Raw genomic sequence first — 25,408 nt, 5'->3', positions numbered from 1 at the left:
TTGCTAGATGTTTTCTATATAAATTGCCTACAGATTGTTCTGGGTATCTGGCTCACTGACCATATTTCAAACAGTAGGCTGTACAAAAATGTGGTTCAATCCTACTTTCTAGGGCTATAATGAAAGAAAAGTTGAGATGGCTAGGGCACATTCTGTAGATGAAAGATTTTTTTTGGCCAACTGTCTAGGGCTAAAAGGAAAGCAGTTTGTCCTTGTCTGGAGTGAGAGGATGTCATAGAGAAAGATTTAAAGGAAATGGGAACTTCCTGCAAGAGATGAAGTTACTAGTTGGAAAATGAATTCTTTTCTGGGGCAATAATTTGTTTCCAGCTACTTGGCAAAATTAAGTTTTGCTGGGGAGAAGTTACTGTAAATATATACCAAATCATATTATTGAGTAACAACTAAAATGAATATACCATTTGATGCCTTTTTTATGCTGATTACAAATATAATAATCATTTCTATCAGAAATAAATTTTAGCCCCCCCCCCTTATATATGCCAACTCAGGGTATATATTTCTACATTAGGGGGGTGGGGGTAAAGTTTATTCCTGATGTAAATGGGAGGTAAGTTTAAACTTTACCCCCCCCCCCCCAATGTAGAAATATATACCCTGAATTGGCATATATAGGGGGGGGGGGCTAAAATTCATTTCCAATAGAAATGATTATTATATTTGTAATCAGCATAAAAAAGGCATCAAATGGTATATTCACTTTAGTTGTTACTCAATAATATGATTTGGTATATATTTACCAAAGTTACTAGTCAACTAGTTGGAAAATGAATTATCATATATATAATTATCATGAATTATAATATTATCATATATTCCGACTCTCTATCAAGCCTTGAGTTGCTGGCCTCAGCTCCTCAATATAAGTCGGACATTGACACTTATCATTGTTGCAGTATTATTGATAATCTTGCTTCAAATGACATAAAAACTTATTTTCAGTACATTCCTAGCCACTCTGGCATAAGTGGTAATCATCAGGTTGATGAAATAGCAAAAAATGCTATAAATATTGACCAGCCAAGTGGGAGACCAATCCCAATTAGAGATATTTACCAATGGAGGCTATCAGATATTAATTTTAATAAGATTAATCCTATCCTTTCCCCCTTTCCCAATAAGCATCTTTCTAAAATTTATCATAGAATTCGTTCGGGAACAAATGGACTAAATTTCCTTGCATTCTCATATAAGCTTTCTAATTCAGGTGGCTCATTTCCCCTGTCCCCTCTTTTCAGACATTGTAATATCAATAATGAAACAATTGATCATTGCCTATTTGGATTTAATATGCTGACGTCTGCACAACATACCTTGCTTTGTAAACTGTTAAAATGCTTCTAACACCACTAAATCTCACTATCAGCCAAGAGCCTAGCCAACTATACCTGCACACAGAGCACAGAAATTGATATCTGTCATCTTATATTTGAACTCCTTGAGTCAAAAGATCTACTGAAAGATATCTGAGATTATCTAATAAATAAGAGACAACCAAGACAGTAGCTCTCTAGCCCACAGAGTGAAGCAAAAAGAAGAGGGCTAAATAGTACCAACTGAATAGCCCGCCTGCTGTGAATTAGAAGAAGAATTGTTTCCAGCTAGTTGGCAAAATTAACTTTTGCTGGGGAGAAGTTATTAGTCAACTAGCTGGAAAAATTAAGTTTTTTCTGGGGAGAAGTTATTTGTCAACTAGTTGGAAAATTAGAGTATTCCTGAGGCAACATTTATTGTCAACTAGTTGACAAATTTAAGTGTTGCTGGGGAGAAGTTATTAGTCAACTAGTTGAAAAAATTAAGTTTTGCTGAGAAGTTATTAGTCAACTAGTTGGAAAAGGAAAGTTTTGCTGGGGCAACATTTATTGTCAACTAGTTGGCAAACATTTATCCTAGCTAAATTATAGGGCTACATAGAAATTTACCACATATTCAATTAGTCTACAAACAATTGTTGTGTAAAAAAATAGGCTAATTGTATTCAAATAGGTTATGATATAGTCTAGTCCCTAATAGTAACTTTTACATATAAGCTTGAATGCAAAAAAAAGGTTTCCATGATTTTGGTCAGCTAATCCTAAGAAGAGAACACCATCTATTCCAAGGTCAAGATTAGGAGCCTGCTGTCCATACATAGGAAAGACATAGTTCAATCCCATTTTGCTGTGAGCTGGGGTTTTAACCAAATTCTACTTGATATTCCTGCAAGAAGTCTGTAGGTTCTTGAACTGTTCTGCAGAAAAGAATTAGTATTCCACATCTAAATGAACACGACCCATATTTAGCTCAAAAAAGTGTCTGAACATTAATAATTAGTTCGAAATAATTGCAAACTGAACCAAAGAACAAGGATTACCACAAAAAAATAATGACATTTCAGAGATGCCCAAACCTCCTCAAACGGATACAATATTTCACAGAAACTAATACAATAAAGTTCAAAGTCAACTTACTACACAAAAATCACTTCTATTAGCTCATATTAGTGTAATTTCCATCATCAAATAAATTCCAAGATTTTAGAACCTAACAAAATGGCGGCGAATGTAAATAAAATTCGTAAGAGATGGCGATGATTCCAACCAATAAGATTTTTTCTTAGCCAAAAATGTCAAATTTATTTAAAAAGATGGTGCGTGTTTAGGACTATGTTTATCAAAGAAGAAGCCACTTAATTAGCACCAAAATTTAGGATGGGATTCTATTGAACTCTGCAAATTTCTCAAGTCTGGTGACTTAAAACTCATGTCTGATACGAAGTCTTGATAAAAATCTGCCTCCCAGGGATTTTCTATCTTGGAAACTCATTGAACAGGGTGAATAAAAATCAGTTTAGGCTAGACTACATCCAAAGCAATGGCCAATGAAGGAGTTTTATAAATCTAGGCTAATTTCTACTTGTATGTGTTGTAAAGTATTGGGTTAAGTTCTATGTGGCACTAGGATGAAAGTGAAAACATCATTTGATGCCTTTTTTATGCTCTTTCAGATAAATTTTTTGTTGTTCATATTATTGACTTGGGAATAGGCCTAAAGTAAACATACATTGTTTTTGTTGGAAATGAATTTTACCCCACCCTTATATATACCATTTCAGGGTATATATTTGCTCATTAAGGGTGGGGGGCGGGGTGGGAGGAAAGTTTAAACTTGCCTCTCATTTACATAAGAAATAAAATTTACCAATAAAATGGATTTTTTAATGAAATATTTGAAACTAATGTTTTAACCCTTTTGGTAAAATTTTACCAAATCATATTATTTACTTACAAATAAAGTGAATATACCACATGATGCCTTTTTTATGTTCTTTCCAAATATAATAGGCTAATCATTTTTGTCAGAAATTAATTTTACTCCCACCCCTATATGCCAATTCAGGGTATATATTTGGACATTAGGGGGGGGGGCTCAAAATTTTTATCTGATGCATTTTTGGCATAGGGGAGGGGGGCTAGTTGCCCTCCAATCTCTTTTGACTCTTAAAAAGTGAACAAGAACTTTCAATTTCCAATCAAATGAGCCCTCTCTGAAGTTTATGAAACCATCCCTTCTATAAAAACTATGTATGCCCCCAAAGCATTACCTACAATGCCGGCCTCCAGCCCCTGGGGGTTGCATCAACACAGATTTTCTTATCTAACCTTTGAACTATTTTTAATGAAATTGCTAGGCTATTTTAAAATTTTATCAGATGGGCTTGGGGGGAAAAGGGTGTGTGAGGAGGGGCTAGTTGCCCTCAGATATTTTTTTACTCTTAAAAAGTGAACTAGAACTTTCAATTTCCAATCAAGTGAGCCCTCTCTTAAGTTAATACAAGTATCCCTTTCATAAGAACCATATACTTCCCCAGGACAACACCTACCCCCTGGGGGGGGGGGTTGTATTGACACTGGAGTTTTTGTTATCTAGTTTTTGAACAATTTCTAACAAAATGGCTATCTCAAAATTTGTAGTGGATGGGCTAGGGGAAAAAAGGGCAGGGGGGAAATAGCTGCTCTTAAATCTCTCTACTCTTAAGAAGTAAACTAGAACTTTCAATTTCCAATCAAATGAGCCCTCTATGAATTTTATACAAGCATCCCTTTCATAAGAAGCATGCATGCCTTTAGGGCATAACTTAGAACACCATCCCTTGGGCCCTGGGGGGTTGTATTGACACTGGAGTTGTTCTTATCCAACCTTTGAACTATTTTTAACAAACAGTCTATCTCAAAATTTTCCTCAGATGGGTTTGAAAAAAGAAAGCATGAGGGGGGCTAATTGCCCTTGGATCTCTTTTGACTATTAAAAAGTGAACTTGAACTTTCAAATCAAATGAGCCCTCTCTCAAGTTTATATGAGCAACCATATATGTCCCAGGGCATAACTTACAATGCCTGCCCTCAGGCCCTGGGGGTTGTGTTGACACCTGAATTTTGTTATCTGACTTTCAAACAATTTTTAACATAATGGCTATCTCAAATTTTTTATTGGATGCATTTGGGGAAACAGGGATGTGGGGGGCGCTAGTTGCCCTCCAATCTCTTTTGACTCTCAAAAACTGAACTAGAACTTTCAATTTCCAATCAAATGAGCCCTCTGTGAAGTTTTACGAACATCCCTTCCATAAGAACTATATATTCCCCCAGGGCATAACTTACAATACCTGCCTGGGGGGGCCTGTGTTGACCCCTGAGTTTTTGTTATATGGTCTTTGAACTATTTTAAAAAATGGCTATCTCAAAGTTCTTATTGGATGGGTTTGAGGAAAAAGGGCATGGAGGGGGGGGCTATGTGCCCTCCAATCTCTTTTGACTCTTAAAAAGTGAACTAGAACTTTCAATTTCCAATCAAATGAGCCCTCTTTGAAGTTTATACAAGCATCCCTTCCATAAAAACCCTATATGCACCCAGGGCATAACTTACAATGCCTGCCTCTGGGCCCTGGGGGTTTTGTTGACACAAGAGTTTTGTTATATGATCATTGAACTTTTTTAACAAAATTGCTGTCTCAAAATTTTTATTGGATTCATTTGGGAAAAAAGGTGTGGGGGGGCTGATTACCCTCTTATATCTTTTGACACTTAAAAAGTGAACTAGACTTTCATTTTTCCAATCAAATGGGCCCTCTCTGAAGTTTATACAAGCATTCCTTCCATAAGAACCATATATACCCCATGGGAATAACCTATAACCCTTGCCCTGAAGACTGTGGAGGGTGTGTCCTGCTCAAAGATATAATTTCCAGAACTTTCAACTATGTCAAACAAGATAGTTATCTCAAAATTTTTATTGGATGTGTTTGGGGAAATGGTGGGCATGGAAGGGGTGTTAGTTGCCTTCCAATCACTTTTGACTATTAAAAAGGGCACTAGCCATTTAAATTTCCAATCAAATGAGCCCTTTTCGAAGTTTCTGTGACAACGCTTTCTATAAAAAACCTTATATGCCCCCAGAGCATAACTTAAAACCCTTGCCCTGAGGGCTATGGGTGGTTGTCATCCTCAAAGACCTTATATCCAGAATTTTCAACTATGTTGAACAGAATGGCTATCTCAAAATTTTGATTGGATGTGTTTGGGGAAAAGGTGGGGGTGAGATGGGGGTTAGTTGCCCTCCAATCACTTTCAACTAATTCCCAATCAAATGAGCCTTTTTTGAAGTTTCTATGACAAAGCTTTCTATAAAAACCTTACATGCACCCAGGGCATAACTTACAACCCTTGCCCTGAGGGCTGTGGGGGGAGTGTCCTCCTCAAAATTTAATTTATGTCTGGAAATGAACTACATAGAACAAAATGGCTATCTCAAAATTTTGATTGGATGGGCTTGGGGAAATGTTGGGCATGGAAGGGGTGTTAGTTGCCTTCAGATCACATTTGACCCTTAAAAAGGGCACTAGAAATCTTGATTTCCGATCAAATGAGCCCCCTTTGAAGTTAATATGACAGCCCCTTCCATATGAAGTACCTCTGGAAAAAAAAAAATAATAATAAATAATAAACATTGGAGCCATGTGGCCTTTACTATAGGCAATGCTATCAGTGTTGCCTCTGGTTGATAAATTTTCCACTGTATTCTTTTGAACACCAGATGGAAATTCAGCATAGACCCTTTGTCTCTTCTAACCAAATATAATTCAGCATAGGCTCTTCTAACCTAATATAATTTGTATGATAACTGTTCAAAGTTCCAAAAAATGGCTGTGTTTCAATAGGTCACTGGGAATATTACATTTCAAATACCTGTACTTACTCTCCACTCAAAGAGAACTAAGTATCATCAAAATCATGTAGTCTATTTTAAGAGTTAGTAATAGTTATGTTTGAGAGATACAAGAATTGTAAATGCTGTAAGCCAACTGTAACAAAAACTAATATGTTTTTGTTAAACTCAAAGCTGCAGTGCAGGATTTTCGCAATAACTTTCTGTAGCACAGTGCTTTGTTATTATAGTGTTTTCTTTAAAGGAGGGATGAATGTGCATAATTACTATAATTGTCATAGTGGTTGCTTTTATATTTATGCAGGAGTGTCAAATAGTAAACCATATGAGGTTGAGAGGCTTCTTATTAACTTGGAATGTAGTTGAGATAGGTGAATGAAGCTACTGGGAATGAACTGAGAGTCTAAAATATAGTAGGAAATGTGTTGTCCAGCAACTATCTATAAAATAACCTTGAGATTAAGATTTGTTATTAATGTTCTTAACTATAAGATAGTAGCATTACTGTCAAATTTTTAAAAATTCATTATTGATTTTTTGCTAAATTTGATAATTGGCACAGGTTTTCCTACCTACATAATTTCAATTGGACAATATGCAACTTAATATGGATGGCTACATTAATAAAAAATTTAATATGTTGAATCATCATTCCACAATAAGTATATTTTATTCAATGAATCTGCAATATTATATACTTGTTGAAACTTCAACATTGATGCAACTGTAAATTCAATCATCACTTAATATTGATACTATAATTACTCTCAACATTGATACTATATTTACTCAATTAATTTGCAATATTGTATAGTTAAGTGTAATGATACTCTGTGGAAATATCAACGTTGAGGCAATGGACTGATACAATGTTTACATAAATTTCATATAATGTTTTTGAGCATTTTTATACAACTGTCAGATATCAAATGAAAAAGCAAAACAAGCAAAGCTTACTTTATTCTTACCAATGAAACTGCTGACATTTTGGGAATGAAGCAAATATCTATTGGTCTATGTTATTTTAATAAAGATGCTTTTCTTATATCAGAAGCCTTTGTCAGATTCTTTGAGCTTAAAGCTTTAAATGCTAAGTCAATTGCAGTTTGAATTGATATTTTTCTGTCTGAAAAAGGCATAGATCATTTAGATAAACATCTAACTGATCTCGAAGTAGTAGATTTTCTAAAAAAAACTGATGCACTCTTCCCAGAGATAAAAAGTTATTTGCTTATACTTATTACTTTGCCTTGCCATACCATATTACTTTGCCAAACACACTACATGTACAGTTGAGTGCACTTTCAGCAGTTTTGGTTGAATCAAAACATGGTGGTAAACCACATAAGCCAAAACCATCTCAATTGATTGGCCTTGATGAGAATTCATAGAAAGATGGTGTTGCCTGACAATCTTAGATTATGTGATATCTACATTTGATAAAATTCAAGAAAATTATGTTTCAAGTGAATGCTGTCCCATCTTCTTCCATATATCTTCCTGTTTATCTGCAGTCTATATTTTTGTCAGCTGGTTCTAGTTTGCTCATTTTATTATGATTTAAACATGATAGTTTTTCACGTGTACGAGCATCCCTTTCATAAGGACCATATACGGCCCCAGGACCAAGCTTACAATGCCTGTTGCTTGGGCCCTGGGAGGTTGTGTCGACACCCGAGTTTTTGTTATCTGACCTTTGAACTATTTAAAAAAAATGATTATCTTAAAATTTGTATCAGATAAATTTGGAGAAAGATAATGTGGGAGAAAAAGGGCGTGGGGGGGGATAGGGGCCCTCCGATCTCTTTTGACTCTTAAAAATTGAACTAGAACTTTCAATTTCCATTCAAATCAGCCCTCTCTGAAGTTTATACGAACATCCTTTTCGTAAGAACCATATATACCCCCAGGGCATAACTTGCAACGCCTGGCCCAAGGCCCTGGGTGGTTATGGCGAGACCAGAGTTTTTTTATCTGACCTTTGAACTATTTTCAACAAAATGGCTATCTCAAAATTATTATGGGATGAATTTGGGGGAAAAGCAGCGTGGGGGGGGATAGTTGCCCTATGATCTCTTTTGACTCTTATGACTGAACTAAAACTTTCAATTTCCAATCAAACGAACCCTTTCTGAAGTTTATACGAGCATCCGTTCCAAAACAGCTATATATGCCCCCCCCAGGCATAACTTACAAGGCCTACCCCGGGCCCTGAAGGATTGTGTCGACCCCGGAGTTTTCGTTATATGATCTTTAAACCATTTTGGAAAAAATCGCTCTCAAAGTTCTTATTGGACGGGCTTGAGGAAGATAGGGCATGGAGAGAGGGGGGACTAAAAAGTGAACAAGAACTTTCAATTTCCAATCATATGTGCCCTCTCCGAAGTTTATACGAGCATCCCTTCCATAAGAACTATAAATGCCCCCAGAACATTACTTACAGCACCAGCCTCCGGGCCCCGACGGGGGGGGTGTCGACCCCGGAGTTTTCATTATATAATATTTGAAGTATTTACAAAATGGCAATCTCAAAATTCTTATCAGATGGGTTTGAGGAAATAAGGACATGGTGGGGGGGGGGCTAGTTGCCCTCCAATATCTTTTGACTTGTTAAAACTGAACTAGAACTTTCAATTTCCAATTAAATGAGCCCTCTCCGAAGCTTTTACGAGCATACCTTCCATAAGAACCATATATGCCCCCAGAGAAATACTTACAACGCCTGCCCCAGGCTCTGGGGGGTCGCGTCGACACAGGAGTTTTTCTTATTTGGCTATCTCATTTAGGTTTATATAAAACTATTGCTTTTCTTTAGCCTCTCTCCCTGTTGGATAAATCCATAGGGAATTCTATATATCCAAACTATGTTTACTAATAGTGCAATAGAGGGTCCTAGTACACAATTACTCCACAGAAGCAAACACTATAAGATTCTAGAAACAACTTCAAAAATTATAAATTCTTAGTTAGGCCTATATCATTTTTGAAAGTACTTCACTTTACTTTACCCTCTCCCCCATAATGTGTAAATAGGCCTATATAAGGTGCTTACATATTATCCAGAACACACTCAAGAAGTGAAGTTCAGTAAAATGCAAATTATGTTCTGGCCTTGAGAAGGCATAGGGTTTGTGAGCCATAATCATATATATATAATCATATATAATATCATATATATAATCATATCATAATCATATGATATGATCATATGATCATATGTTATGGCTGGGGGGGGCATATATAGCTGTTGTGGAAGGGATGCTCGTATAAACTTCAGAGAGGGCTCATTTGATTAGAAATTGAAAGTTCTAGTTCAGTCATAAGAGTCAAAAGAGATCATAGGGCAACTATCCCCCCCACGCTGCTTTTCCCCCAAATTCATCCCATAATAATTTTGAGATAGCCATTTTGTTGAAAATAGTTCAAAGGTCAGATAAAAAAACTCTGGTCTCGCCATAACCACCCAGGGCCTTGGGCCAGGCGTTGCAAGTTATGCCCTGGGGGTATATATGGTTCTTATGAAAAAGATGTTCGTATAAACTTCAGAGAGGGCTCATTTGAATGGAAATTGAAAGTTCTAGTTCAATTTTTAAGAGTCAAAAGAGATCGGAGGGCCCCTATCCCCCCCCACGCCCTTTTTCTCCCACATTATCTTTCTCCAAATTTATCTGATACAAATTTTAAGATAATCATTTTTTTTAAATAGTTCAAAGGTCAGATAACAAAAACTCGGGTGTCGACACAACCTCCCAGGGCCCAAGCAACAGGCATTGTAAGCTTGGTCCTGGGGCCGTATATGGTCCTTATGAAAGGGATGCTCGTATAAACTTCAGAGAGGGCTCATTTGAATAGAAATTAATAGTTCTAGTTCATTTTCTCCGAGTAAAAAAGATCGGAGGGCAACTAGCCCCTCCCGCCCTCCACGCCTATGGGTTTATCAGATGGATAAACCCATCCGATAAAAATTTGAGGTGACCATTTTGTTAAAAATAGTTCAAACATCATAAATTAAAACTCCGGGGTCGACATAACCCCCCAGGGACAGGCGTTTTAAGTTATACTCTGGGGGTACATATGGATCTTATAGAAGGGATGCTCGTATAAACTTCAGAGAGGGCTCATTTGATTGAAAATAGAAAGTTCTAGTTCATTTTTAAAGAGTCAAAAGAGATCGAAGTGCAATTAGCCCCCCCTCCACGCCTTTTTTTCCCCAAAACCATCCGATAAACATTTTGAGATAGCCATTTTGTTAAAAATAGTTCAAACATCAGATAATAAGAACTCCGAGGTTGACACAAACCCATTTTTTTATTTTGATATCAGTTTTTATACTTTGATGAATATTTGATTTTTTTTAAAGTTTGTTTTTGAAATAAGCAATTTTTAAAAACTTAAAATTTTTCGCAATAAAAAACGAAAAAAAAAAAAAAAAAAAAACTTTCCGAAAAATAAGTTTTTCAAAGAAATGTATACGCCATTTTAAAATTAAGCTCAGAAGATACAAATACCTTTTAAAATTCAAACTCAAAACGACCAGAAATTACTATTAAAGAATAAATGAAACCCAAAACGGACAGATATTAAATAACCAATCATAGCGAAAACATATAACAAGTAATAATATAAATGAATAAATAGATCTTAAACCAAGTAATTCTTAGAATGAATATGAAAATCAATCTTAAAGCGAAAAAAAAAATTTGCTATTGAAGTATAAATGAAACTTAAAACAAACAGAAATAAAATAAACAGAAACGTATATAAATAAATCTTAAAACAAGTGAAACTTAAATTGAATATGCAAATCAAGCTTTAAACGAACAAAAATCACTACAAACAGGAGTTTGGGTATCGCCTGTTTCTCTCACTGTAAAAGTCTAAAACCTACTGCGTCATTGGTGCTTTACTGAAAACTATATGCGTCTTGAACAGTCTTGGAAAGTATAAACAACATCAAATTGAATATTTGATATATAATGATATTAATTGTTGAAGCGCCAATGATGCAGTAGGCATTTGGTTTTTATTTACAGTTAAGGATGTGGGCAGTATCCAAATTCTTGTTTTTAGTGAAACTATATTTGTCTTGAACAACTTTGGAAAGAACTAATAAATAAAACTGAATATTTGATGTATATTGATATTAATTGCGGAAAGCTAATCTGTTCAAAATTTTACAATAATTTTAATTCTTTTTCTTTTACTATAATTTAATGTTTATTTTCAATATTAAGTACAAAAGAAAGTATTTGTAATAAAATTGGCTTTCAGTAAAGTGCCAATGACGCAGTAGGTTTTAGACTTTTACAGCGAGAAAAGGAGATGATACCCAAACTCTTGTTTGTAGTTATTTTTGTTTGTCTCAAGCATGATTTGCATATTCAATTTAAGTTTTTTTTTTTTTTCCAATATTCACGGCGCCAGGTACTTCAAAGTAACTGATATGCCGCTATTCATTTAACTCTTTCAATGGCCTCGAGGTTTTAAATGTCTATTGAACCTTCTTTTGAATGTGTCAACAGAGGGATTTGCAGGGATAATATCCCCAGGAAGATCGTTCCAGATAGAAGTGCAACGCCGGATGAAGCTGTTCCTCAAGTACTTGGTTTTCGGCGTATCCTTCTTCAGATAATTGGACCGAGCTGTGTGCCTTCGTGTCTGCCTTGTCAGCTGGACAAAGGGGGGCACAATTCAATAGAGATCGCCTGAAGGAGGTGAATTCGTACACTTGTAGAAAACAGCCATCGTTGCTCATCAGACCTTTCATTTAGAGGCTGGACCAATTCATATGTAGAGGCGAAGCCTACCTTATTTGCCCTATCCTGAATCTTCTGAAGTGGTGCCAACAGCGTTTTCGGAGCACCAGCAAATAGCGGGCATCCATATTCAGCTATGGGTCTGATGCAAGTCTTGTAGAGTGGGATGATCTAGCTTGATGGAAGAAGGTTTTGGCAGCGAAGAGTAACTCCCAGCTTTCATGGGCATGAGGATCTCACCCTATCAAGGTTGTTATTACAAGAGAGATCAGTAGAGAAATGATTGCTCAGTAGACGAAGCTCGTCGACTCTCTTTATAGCTTCATTTTTGAAAATGAAACTGGGGTGTTCACGTGGCACCTTTGATCGGGTAATTAGAAGCTCCTTTGTTTTCGATGCATTGAAGTTGATCATCCATGCATCAGACCACTTTTCAATTTCCAAAAGATCCATCTGTAGGGAAAGGGAGGCTTGTGTTGGGTCTTCGTGTTTAGGGACGGCTGAGTGTGTCGTGGTATCGTCGGCAAAGTGATGCAGAGGGTTTGCGAGGTTGTCTCCCATGTCGTTTATGTAGATAAGGAAGAGCGTAGGTCCCAAGACACTGCCCTGGGGTATCCCTGCTTTTACTAGATATTCGCGGAAAATAAACCCGTCAAGAACAACCCGCAGTGAACGATCGGAAAGAAAGCTCTCGATCACTTTTAAAAGACATCCACAAACATCATACACATAGAGTTTCTGTAGCAGGCACAGGTGCCGTACTCTGTCAAAAGCTTTTGCAATGTCGAAGGATAATAGCCTGATGTCGTATTCCATTGCCACAAGGTCAATCCACTCCTGATACTGTGCCACTAGGCAGTCTAATGTTAAGCGGTTCCGGCGGAATCCATATTGGCGATTGCCTAGAACGTCATTTGATTCCAGGTGCTGAAGAAGTGTTTTATTGGAGACGCTCTCGTAAACTTTGCCAACACAGGAGAGAAGGCTAATAGGCCTGTAGGAGCCCACGCTCGTTGGATCGCCTTCTGGCTTTAGAGTAGGTATAACATGGGCAGACTTCCATGTTCGTGGGAAGGTTCCGGAGCAAAAACACAGCTGGAAAAGCAATGACAAGGGTCCAGCTAGTTCGGCAGTGCAGCATTTGAGGACAACATTTGGTATGTTGTCAGGACCCGTGGCTTTGGTCACATCCAGATGTTGCAGAATGCGAAGGATCTTGGGAGCAGAAAAATTCACGCGTTTCAGGACAGTGTCGGTTCGGTCGGAGAATTTTGGCACTTCTCTACCGTCATCGTCTAGATTCGAGAATTCGGCAAAAGCCTTAGCAAGAGCTTCAGCCTTTGCCTGTGGATTTTGTACCACTGTCCAGTTATTCTGGAGAGAAGGAATTGCGGTCCCCTTGGACGACGGTAAAGCCTCCTTGATAATTTTCCACCAACTCTTTGCCGAATCAAGTTGAAGTTTGGTGGCGAATTTCTCTTTATACTGAACTCGGGACTGGCGAATGGCGCTAACTGCATCTTTACGCGCAATTATGAATGAAATTCTATCCTCTCCGCTCTTCGAAAGTAGCCATCGCTTGTGTGCCTTTTGCTTTGCTCGGATTGTCTTCTTACACTTGGCCTTGAACCAAGGTTTGTCCTTACTGGACACCTGGATCCGCTTTGAAGGGATATGCTTTTCGACAGAGTCATGGCCCGCTGGTACTTATCTGCAGCTTTCTCTGGGCCTTCCAGGAGGAAGGCTCTCCACTGCTGAGAAAAAAGAGTGCTTTTCAAACCGTCCCAATAACCTCTTTTGTATAGCCAGATTGTTCGTTCATGCTTTACTGGAGGCGGAATACGTAGATTTCCACATGAAACAACAGCAACGCGGTCACTGGTGAAAGCATGAGCGTCTACCTTAAAGGAGTCAGGGTGATGTGTAAGGAATAGGTCAAGACGAGATGATCCGTTTGGGCCGTGATATGTGTCGAAATCGACAAGTTGTTCCAGCCCGTAAGAGAGAGATAGATCATACAAATCCGACCCTTCCCTATCAGTATTTTTGCTGCGAAGCAAAAATATTTATTCATATACATTAATATCAGTTCTATGTTTGTTTGCATTGATTGTTTATTTAATTTCTGTTCGTTTTAAGTTTCATTTATACTTCAATAGGAAAATTTTTTTTCGTTTTAAGCTTGATTTTCATGTTCAATCTAAGCATTACTCGCTTTAAGATCTATTTATTCATTTGTATTATTACTTGTTGTATGTTTTTTGCTATGATTGTTTATTTAATTTCTTTTCGTTTTTGGGTTTCATTTATTCTATAATAGTAATTTCTGGGCGTCTTGAGTTTGAATTTTAACAGGTATTTGTATCTGCTGAGCTTAAGTTTAAAATGGCCTTTACTTTTCTTTGTAAAACTTATTTTTCGGATAGTTTTTTTTTAATTAATCATTAGAAAAAGGCAAGAAAGCTTTTTTCGTACAGAAGATAAAAACTTGGAATTTAATTAGCTGGTTAATTTGGCATGGTTTTATATATAAAAAAGGTTTTCTGCAATGTAGTCTAGACTTTCATTCTTTTGCAAAGACTGTCCCTGTAAATAAAACAAATGCAGAAACTTGCCTCTTTACACCAGTCATAATGATCATTGTTGGATAAAAACTGTAAAATTATTTAGAAATCTAGGCCAATAAATCTTAAATCTTCTTACTGATCAACATTTCAGATTTTATCAGTTTGTTGCAGTTTCAAGCAGAGTCTAGTGGTTTCTGTCATGATTCCATGACAGAAACACGATTCCAGATTTTTGCAGTTTTCATTTCTTGAAAGTAGTTGTTATGTTATGGAGGATTATGGAGGAATGAATTTTGAATGGTGATATACAAAACAAAGTACACATCTCTGATTGCAACATATACCTTTCAATCAGTGAAGTATAGTTTTGGCTTTCTTACTCTTCGTTATTTAATTTTCCTTCAAAAGGGAAATTTATATGGACAATTGCCATAGTTAAATCCCTGCACTCCTTTCCTCTGCCTGTAATGTCTTGGTTGTATCTTGCCTGGGAACACAGGATGGCTACACCTCTTCAAAAGTAAGGATCAGACAAATCACTATGAATAATTGCATTTCAGACAAAACTCTCTTTAGTATTTAGCCAAAATCATATAGCAAGCCAAAAAAAAGGAATGGGAAAAAGATTTGCATATTCCTCCATACTATTGCCTCTGATATTCACTAAAATGGTACGAAGTTTGGTTAAGGTTACTTATAGGACAGAAATAGACAGATAGTAAAAAAAGAAGTGTAGGCTACTATTTAACAATCTTTCCAAAATAATTATCTCTGCCATCCCAATTACATCCCAGTCCCCTCCCTACTATAATGAGGTCAGATATAGTTCTAGGCTATATACAATGTTTTGTTGTTTTTTGGTTTTGCCATTATTTTTTGTGCTTATTTTTGTTCCAGAGTTGTTTCATAATGCCAAATAAAGCCAATTCAAAGAAAAATAGTATACTTTTGCTGACAGTCTTGGGCTAAGTTTGGCCCCATTAAGGAGGGCTGGGGCTGGGATGCAATTCTAATCGTACTTATTATTATATTTGCAAAAATGCAATGAATCAAGGGACATATTTATTTTATTTTCTATTTAATAATATTTTCCTTTTTTTCTGGTTTCTTGTAAGTAGGACAATTAACTAAATTGTCACCTCTAGCGCTAATAATAGATTAATTCACGATTTAATTTTACTACTACTACTACTAACAACTCACCGCAGCACCAAGCCGCCTGAGGCCAACACAGCTACGCACGCTCCTCCTCCATCGTATAGGCTATACGAAAAATTTGGTTCAATACCGCTGGCTATAATGAAAGAAAGGTTGAGGTGGGTAGGGCACGTTGTGTGGATGAAGGATGACAGATTGCCGAAGATTGTCCTTTTTGGCCAACCGTCTAGGGCTAAACGGAAAGCAGGTTGTCCTCATCTGGGGTGTGAGGATGTCTTAAAGAAAAATTTTTACAATACTTGTCAAATAACTTACCGCCCTTTTTAGATTAAATCATGACGAATTTTACAATTGTCCACAATACAGTTGCATCATTTTTTTCAATACTATTGTAATACTAATTTTAACTGTTTCTAGAAGTGTAGCATTTTGTTTGGAATGTAGTTGCATCTGAAATATGATTATTTCACCCTGCTATGGGCTATTTTATGGAATAGCATATAAATCTTTTCCTGTTACATTTTGTTGGCTTGTTGCATATGTCTGATTAAATGTCAAATAATTAGAATCTAGGCAAATACAGTGCGTGATCCATTTCTGAAAAAAAAATTTCACACAGCTCGACATCTGTTTTCTATTTGGGGAATGGGGCTTGTGTAAAATCGCGTTTTGTTTAAAATCCAATGGTAATTTCTATGGAGATTGTCTTTTTGAAAAATCTTATCCAAGGTTAGTCAGACTCTCATGAATAAATTTACATCCCAAGTTGGTTGTAATTTTTGAACAAATAAAAAGATTATCTATTTCCTAGTATCAAAAGTAATTCTGCTCCCCATTGAAAGAAAAAAAAATTGTCCTTTTGTCCAATATATTTGAAAATTAGCAGAGCTTTTTCCTGTCAAGGACCATAACACACTTGAAGGTCACAATTGCAGCAATAGCTGTACCCTAGTACAGAGAAAGTCCACAGTAGCCAAAATCTTAAAGACACATTAAAAAAACAATATCTCAGAAGAAAAACTACTGCTGATTCAAGAATGATAATTATTATTTAAATTAATAAAAAAAAAGGACTTCACAGTCCCTATTGGCAGTCCTGATCTCTGTTTCATGACACTTCAGCCAGGAAGTGCAATGTGAGGTTGATGACCAGCTATCCTATGCTTTTGCACACCCTTCATGTTTACCTCTCCAGATTTCTCTAGGTACCCATTTAGGGCTGGGTCAAGTCTGTCTGATCTTACAGAGTCACGCCACTAGCCCCCATTCCAAACAATCTAAATTGATAGTAAAAGTTTATTTTGGAAAAAATTTCTGGGAACTTTTAAAAGAGCTGAAAACATTGACAAGTCTTCCTTTTTCTGTTTTATTTCTCTAGTACTGATAGGGCACTAGAATATCATAGAGAGCTGTTTAATGTTGTTTGGAATCTATTATTCACATTTAAAAGCTTTTTTATAAGTTCTTCGTGACAACACCATCATAAAATGCCTTATGGCACCAAAATCCAAATTTAGTGTCGTTTCTGGAGTGAAAAAAAAATTAAACGGAGAAAAAAAAAACAAACAAGACAAAAATAAAATTCATCTGAATACAAAGCTGATTCATTAATGATAGAAGCTATTTATTTTCGTCTCAACACTAAAATCAGTTACGAAACCAATTCTTGGAAAATACCAAAAAGGGTTTGGTTCCCAAACGTGTCTTCTTTTTCTCTTTCCCCAGCACTAGCCGATCACTAGAACATTGTAGGGGCACTGAAATGGATAACCTTCTGAGGTTTTCAGAATTAGTTTTTTATTTCCCCCACCCCATAAAGTTGTACATTAACTGGTGACTGGTTTGATGTTACATAGCATGCTTCACCCGAAATTGTGGTGGAAGTCATCACAACCTCTACAGTAGGGATCTCTGATGCTTAAATACATTTATACATATGTTTAAATGCATTGTATATGTATTTTTAAATACATTGTACTTAAATAGGAAAAGAGAAATATTACCATTTAAAACCTATGAAAACAAAGCTCCTGATAGGACCCCCCTTCCCAAAAAAAAAGAAAATTGTCTGGTAAGGCTCATGATGTCCTGTCTTGTCTTTTCCATCTCTGTGCTGGTTGACCTGTAAATACAACGTTTTCTGTTGCAAAGAAGAAGATTTTTCCAATAAAAAGAGCACTATTAACCCCCCCCCCTCCCCAGGAACAGTAATAAAGTCTCAGAATAGAAGTATTGTTGGAAATTAAGAAAGATTACATATCAATTTCTACCCCCCCCCCCCACCATTATCACTACAACTTCCTTAGAACTTGTTAAATATTTACCTGAAGGCTCAGTGAAAATTAAGGTATTTGGGCACTAAATTCCAATTTTTACGGCATCTGTACCACCCCTTTCTCCAACCCGCCTTCAAAATTATCCACTGCCCCCTCCCTTCATAATAGCTGATGCGCACTTACACATCAGTGTATGTAATTTTATGCAATATAATCAAATTACTTTATTTAAATGAAGCTTTAAAATAAATTTTGGAAATATATTTCTGTAATAAGTAGGGAGGCATCACCCTGCTGCACCATTATTTATATTTAGTCTAAATTAAGGAAGATGAGAGATTAATTCCTTTCTTGGAGGGGGGATACATTGGACCTCGGTGCAACTCTTGGTTAAATGCTCTTTACCCCCTAGAAAACAAAAATGAGCTAATATCTATGTTTTGTCAATCTACTGATAATGTAATTTAAAAAATACACTTATTTAGCTCATGCAATCTTCTTTTTTTTCAGGAGATATGGACAATAAGCAGCTAACAGAAACATGGAAGGAAGCAAAGGTGATGTCAGGTTTTTATGAGGCGGCCAGAAAGCAAAGGAGATGGTCGTGTTGTCCAATATTCTTTGAAAGGTCTTCAAACTCTTGGTGGGATCCTAAATTTGATTCTGAGATACTAGAAGGACAGTTTATTAGGAGTACCTTCCCCCAAGTTCGACTAAGGTTCCAATATGCTTTGCTTTATATATTTCTAGCATCCTTAACTTGGTGTCTTTATTTTGCGGCTGCTGCAACGTCGTTTTGGCCAGCATATGTTGTTCTTAGTCTTCTTCTGCTATTTTTAGTTGTTACCATCCTTGTGGTAACTACAACAAGTTACTATGAACATCATTACCTTTCCGTTTCAACTTTTGTAGCTATAGTTCTTTGTATTGTAACATTGAGTGTGCATTTAAGCTATTATTTTGAGACAGATCAAAACAGACCAGATATGTCAGAGATTGGCCAATTCGCCCTTTGTATTGAAACTCTGCTGCTGGTCTACACAGTCTTCCCCTTGCCTCTGTATCTCTGTGCCGTGATAGGTGTATGCTACTCCATCTTATTTGAATTGCTGACATATAGTTTTAATCCAAGTCAGGAATCTTTGACTTTGGTGTCACGAGTTTTAGTTCACATGTGTGTGCATACTATTGGTGGTCATATCTTAGTTATGACTCAAGTGAGAATGAGAGGAACTTTTATGAAAGTTGGTCAACTTTTGATGGTTCGACGTGAACTTGAGCTTGAGAAACAAATCAAAGAGAAAATGATTCATTCCATTATGCCTCCAAAAGTAGCTGATTGGCTCATGAATGAAGGCCATGAGTGTGATGAAGATGAAAAGCCATTGAAACGGCATGTCAAGTCTGGTCATCGCTCTTCGCATGATATCAAAGCGATATTTCGTCCATTTAATATGAACAAAATTGATAACACTAGTATTTTGTTTGCTGATATAGTCGGTTTCACAAGCATGAGCTCTAATAAAACAGCTGACCAGGTGGTCGGACTTTTGAATGATTTATTTGGGAGGTTTGATCTACTGTGTGTAAGAACTGGCTGTGAGAAAATTGCCCTTCTAGGTGACTGCTACTACTGCGTTTCTGGATGCCCAGAGCCAAGAGAAGATCACGCACATGCTTGTGTTGAAATGGGCCTAGGAATGATCCAGGTAAGACTTGTTTTAAGTTTAAGGAAGTGGCACTAGGAGCATGGTACCAACACTTTGCAATTTAAAGGGTTGGGTATTATTGTAACACTAATATAATCGTTTTTTCATTCATAGAAACAATATTTTTATTGCTGTTTTTTAAAGAGCATTTTAGCAGGAACTTTTTTTGAACATTATTCTGATAGTTTCCAATTTACACGATTATACGGTATTGTGACCACAATGCAGTCTCTTTCTGTATATACAATATTTGCATCCCCACTTCTTAAAAAAAATGACTTTCTCTTCTTGGTTTAACAAAGATCATAAGAAAACGTGTTATCCTTGTGGATATCGAAACTTATTCATATTTTTGACCAAAACAGGCTGGATCGACAGACAAGGGGTTATCGCAGCATCATCTATACTTTAATTATGCCACAACTTAGCAGACCTAATGATTATGTGTTATCAGTTATATCAAGCTGCCGTAAAATTCTCCTGGAGGGATGTCCAGGGCTTAAAGAGCAAATTGGGAGACCTTGCGCCTGTTTTTGTCTTACCTAGCATCCATAAATGTTTCGTGGGAATTTATTGACCCGAAGGGTCCCCGTCGTCCGTTTGGTAATAGGGATTGAACCCCGGGATCTGTACTGCAAGCAGATATCAATCCGATGTGCTGCCACAGGTCTATGGCATTATTGATTCGGGATTAATGCAGTTTGGTCGTGCCAAGTGCTTAGAGTGTGTTCAGTTTTCGTTTAATTTAAGGTCATATTAATTTCTTTTCAATCCCCATTACCGCTAAAATTTGAAATTTAGATGCTTGTATCATTCTGTATTCAGGAAATAGAAAGAGGGTAAAATAAGTCGTTTTTGTTAAGATTAAAATAAGCAAAATTTTTTATGTAAAATATTTTTTTTTTCTCATAGATAAAACTGATATATGGACGATCAAAAAGAAATGTTGTTTTTTTGCCTCCTTTTGTACTTTAATTGTTAAGACAATTTGCATTTTTGATGTCAGTTTGCCGGTGTTTTTTTTTTTTTTTTTTTTTTTTTTTTTTTTTTTTTTTTTTTTTTTGTATTCTCAATATTGTATCCCACTTGTTTTCCTGGATTCCTTTTTTAGTTGTTTGCATTCTTAATATTGTAGCCTACTTTTCCTTTTTTATTTTCATTAGATCCCCCTATCTCTTCGAAGATTTGAAATATTTATGCTAAAAGAAAAAGGATTTCAAGTTGACTTTTCAAAGGCATTTGATATGGTCGTTCACTCTGTTCTTTTGTCTAAATTATCTTCATTTGGAGTGCATGGAGTCCCACTTGAATGGTTTAGGTCTTACCTCTCAGGGAGATATCAGTATGTTTCGGTTAATGGTACTTCTTCCTCTTCCTTGCCTATTGTGAAAGGTGTCCCACAGGGCTTTGTGCTTGGACCACTTTTGTTTTTAATTTATATTAATGATCTTGTTGATGGTCTTCATCCCCTTGTGCACCCTATTCTTTTTGCTGATGACAATAACTTTTTCATTGCTGCAGTGGACCTGCCATCTGCCACTTCCCTAGCTCAAGGTCTTCTTGATAAAGCAAATGATTGGTGCTTGTCAAATGGTATGACTCTCAACAGCCAAAAAAGTGTCATTGTACACTTTAGAACCCCTTATCGTATGAGAGACGCAAGGGAGCCAACCATCCTGACTTATGGGAATGATATTATACCGCAAGCTACTATAGTGAAATTTCTTGGTGTGTATCTTGACTGTTTTCTTTCTTTTAAACCCCATATAACTCATACCCGTTCCCTTGTCCTCCGCCAATCTTCAATGTTATACAGGGTTAACTAATTTTTTCCCCCAGATGTTATGCTTTCTCTTTATTATGCTTTTATTTTTCCTTACCTTTCTTATTGCTGTTCTGTCTGGGGTAGTACTAATAAATCTATTCTCTGCTCCCATCAAAGAGCCCAAAATTGGGTAGTGAAGGCTGCTTTTCTTCTACCTCGTTTTTATCCTTCCTCTGATCTTAATAATGATACCGGAATAGCTCCGCTGGATCGGAGTGTGGGTAAGAGTTACCTTTATTTAGCACATTCTGCTTTTCCAGGTACACTTCCACCATCTCTGCAGCAATTTTTCTTTCTATTAGGCTCAGGTAGGTACTCTTCTTTTTAACATAGCTCTTATCGCAGGTTCGTTCTACCTAAGCGATCATCGACAGCAGATCAGAGGTCTCCTGTTTATCGATCTATTTTACTATGGAACTCCATCCCTCCTGATGTCCCTCTATCTCTTTCTGCAAAGGCACTTTCTCACTGGGTATTTCCAGTATAGTATTCCCCCCCCCTTTTTTTCTTCTTTTTTTTTGCATTCCATCCCAATTTATATGTCTTTTTTTTCATTCAATATAATGAAAAAATACAAATATTTTTTTATTCAATATTTAATCCTAATTTTCCTGTTAATTCTCCTATTTTCATAAATGTCTCTTGATCCATTTTTTTTTTTTTTTCTGTTTTTTCTGGTTTTTTTTTCTGTGATTTATAATAGTGTCTTATTTGTTTTGTTGGCCCTTTACAAGCTGAGCTTCTTGGGCGTGTATAAACTTTAAGTTTGTAATTTTTTTGTTTTTAGTATCAATAAATTGATTGATTGATTGAAGTTATAAGCAGTAAAACAAAGAATAATTATAATTTATGGTTTCAGGCTGTAAAACAATTTGACAAAGATCGTAATGAAACCATTAATATGAGAGTTGGTGTTCACACTGGAACAGTTCTGTGTGGCATTGTTGGGACAAAGCGGTTTAAGTTCGATGTGTGGTCCAATGATGTAACTCTTGCCAATAAAATGGAGTCCACTGGAAAACCTGGAAAAGTGCATATATCGGAGATAACTTTGCATTTCTTATCTGGAGACTATTTCGTTCAACCAGGGGAAACTTTAGCAGGTATTGTTGTTATCGAAAATACATGTAGAGATTATTTCTTCCATCGCAAGGCATACCAGGAGTGCCAATCGGGGCGGGGTGTGTGTGTAGGAGGGCAATTGGCCCCTAGGCTGTGAAAACATCTTTTTTGGCACTTTTGTTATAAAAGAAAACAAAAAATAAAAAGTGCTCCCTCCCCCTAGATTTTTAAAATTGTTTGTACTGAAAAAAAAATCCTTGTCCTACTCTCTATTTTAGTAAATTGGCGCCATTGAGACAAACTACTCCCCCTCCATCCATGGCTTAAATTTGAAGACCTCATGCCTCGCGCTATGCCACTCCGACTCTAACTGAGCATTGAAAGATTTAAAGTCATACAGATTTAATGATTTCCTCAATGTAAAAATGCGGAAAACACATTTTTAATCAAGCACTAGTGAAAGAAGTATCTATGGGATCAAAAACAATATTCTAAAGTCTTTTGTTGTTGAGCAAGCCCCATTTATTTACAGTTGGCTGATTTTGGTCTGATCAAAAGTATTATTATTTTAACTTCTGTTTGTTCGTTTTTTATTTAGAAGTATAGATTAGTTTGTTTTTTTTATCTCTTAAATTCTGTAGATTAGTTTTTAATAATTTTATTTAGATTTGATTCATATGATGGCTCGTTAAATGAATCAAAATTAAGTTTTGACCAACCGAAACCTTTCCAAGTAACAATCGTAGCCTAGAAGTGTTAGAAATATAGGTCGTAAGTAGGCTGTCTTTTCCAATTGGTTTAACCTATCCAGATTTTGCCTTTTATCGTCTGTAATGTGTGATTTAGGCATACCGTATTCTAAATGTTGTTTCCAGAATGATGGTGCAACCACTTTATGTTTTTCTAATTTAACAAGATATGCTCTCAGGGATCTGAAAACTTCTACATTCCTTCAATGTTCATTTAACTAAAGTAGAAATAGGATTTTCACAATTGTGGAAGGGGTTCAGTCCACTTTGTCAAATTGTAGCTAATTAAGTTTGAATCTAATTTAAGTTTTTTGACATTTTTCTGGGATTGTTCTTTTCTTGGAAATTTGAATAAGGAAATTATTTAAAATCGCTGCGTGCAGGTGAATAGTGGGGTTCGAAGCATAGGAAAGTTAAGTGTATTTAATTTTCACTTATTTTAATTACATTTTTATAATTAAAGTTATCCTTTAACGTTATTTTAGGCTCTTTTTTTCTTTTCAGGTACAAACTTGAGGTCCTTTCTTATCACGACCAAAATCTCTTTCTTTAGGCCATTTAGACTGAATCCGCCCCTTCCAAATAAAGCCCGTGGAATTATGTTCTTAGAACTGACTTTGCTCTTTGCTACGAAACGCTAAATAGCATCGGTGTTTGTGTTTTCGTGTTTTTTTTCTTTTTCTTTTCTTCTCCTCAAAGACGAACTTGAGCACGTCTTATCAGGCTCTTTGATAGGTCCTGTAAACTAAATGTGCTTCTTGTAGATGCAACCCGTGTGTAAGAGCGCTAGGGGCTGGAGAAGCTTGGGAAAATTAATTGATACAAATTTTAACGAAATTACTAAATTGTTGAGATATTTGAGCGTTTAAGAATACGTTTGAAAATTTACTTTACGAATACTGAATCACTTAGACTAGGAATAAATGATAGTAATAAATGGTAATAGTGAAATTGATGAAGAAGATAGCTTTATTTCCCTAAGTAGTATTATTAGTAGAAACGATGAATGCAGTGAAGAATTAAAAAGCAAAATAATCAATGTGCAAGGTATATTATCGCTTTTGGAAAAGTTTGGAAGAATAGGAAGTTAAGTCTTTAAATTAAGGCTAGAATATTGATAGTCACGTTGCGTATGGCTATGGTTGTTTTTAAAGTATAAAAAAAAAAAAAATTGATAAATATTTATATAAATGTTTAAACATGAAACAATAAGCTATATGAAAAATTTTGTCCAATCTAACTATCTAGGGCTGTGATGATTGAATGCTTATGATGGCTAGAACACGTTTTACGGAATAAGGACGATAAATTACAGACAATTGGGCTTTTTTGCCAGCCATCAAGGGTGAAACGAAAAGCAGATCCTCCCCACGTGGGGTAGAAGAGGTCATAAGAATGGATTTAATTGAAATGAAAACTTCATGGGAGAGGATAAAGACTGAAGCTTTAAATAGGTTAGGCAGAGAAGGAGCGTACGTAGCTGTGTTGGGCTCTGGCGGCTCGGTGCTGCAACGAGTGGTAGTAGTTAAATGGTGTTGGTGTTGTTTTTTTTTGTGTGTGTTCTCAGAAAGCTCCTCTCTTTATCAGGTTCCCATTCTCTTTAATTGGTTTTATAAACTACAAACGCCTCTTGCAATAGCAGTCAGTGGACAAAGAACACTAGAGGAGTCATAGGAGCATAATAGGTGGTTTTCTTCAAATAATAAATTTAACACCTTCATACAAGACGATAATGATATTCGTTTTATATAGGAACCTGGGGCATCTTCTAGTACTTCCCCGTCTTTCCTTCCCTCTGAATTAATTGAAAGTGAAATTTTAATTTCTGTTGCCTTTCAATTCATTTATTTGTTTTTGTGTAAATATATTGCAGCTTAAATTTTTAACCGGCAAGCATTTTACTTATTCCTATTTAAATAAATGTGTATTGAATTAAGCGTGTTTAACATTTAATACCAGAAAAAAGTCAAAGGTATCAAATATGTAGAAAGGCCCCAGAAAATGAGGGAAAATATAAAAAGGGATTGAAAAACAAGAAAGAAGTCCAGACGAAAGGCCCACTGGCAAAGCTTAATACTCGT

At 36.2% G+C, this 25,408-nt stretch overlaps 2 protein-coding genes across 3 annotated transcripts in view; one reads left to right on the top strand and one right to left on the bottom strand.

Moving 5' to 3' along the window:
* nej (CREB binding protein nejire) overlaps nt 1-2,554 on the bottom strand; it is a 92,017-nt gene extending 89,463 nt beyond the window's left edge. For both annotated transcript variants that reach the window (XM_089089847.1, XM_089089848.1), the window contains exon 1: nt 2,472-2,554. The gene's annotated coding sequence lies outside the window, so the exon portion shown is untranslated. The remainder of the gene's footprint in view (nt 1-2,471) is intronic.
* Nucleotides 2,555-2,700: 146 nt separating this feature from the next.
* Ac13E (Adenylyl cyclase 13E) overlaps nt 2,701-25,408 on the top strand; it is a 48,540-nt gene continuing 25,832 nt past the window's right edge. The window contains exons 1-3 of the mRNA XM_089089846.1: nt 2,701-2,834; nt 18,493-19,691; nt 22,376-22,619. Coding sequence (XP_088945972.1) covers nt 18,498-19,691; nt 22,376-22,619 — 1,438 coding nt within the window. The 5' untranslated portion in view covers nt 2,701-2,834; nt 18,493-18,497. The remainder of the gene's footprint in view (nt 2,835-18,492; nt 19,692-22,375; nt 22,620-25,408) is intronic.

The sequence above is a fragment of the Artemia sp. Qi Xiang Cuo genome, chromosome 5 (assembly GCF_049724085.1).
Source record: "Artemia sp. Qi Xiang Cuo chromosome 5, ASM4972408v1, whole genome shotgun sequence".
Classification (NCBI taxonomy): Eukaryota; Metazoa; Arthropoda; class Branchiopoda; order Anostraca; family Artemiidae; genus Artemia; species Artemia sp. Qi Xiang Cuo.
This window is presented reverse-complemented; position numbering and strand designations above follow the sequence as displayed.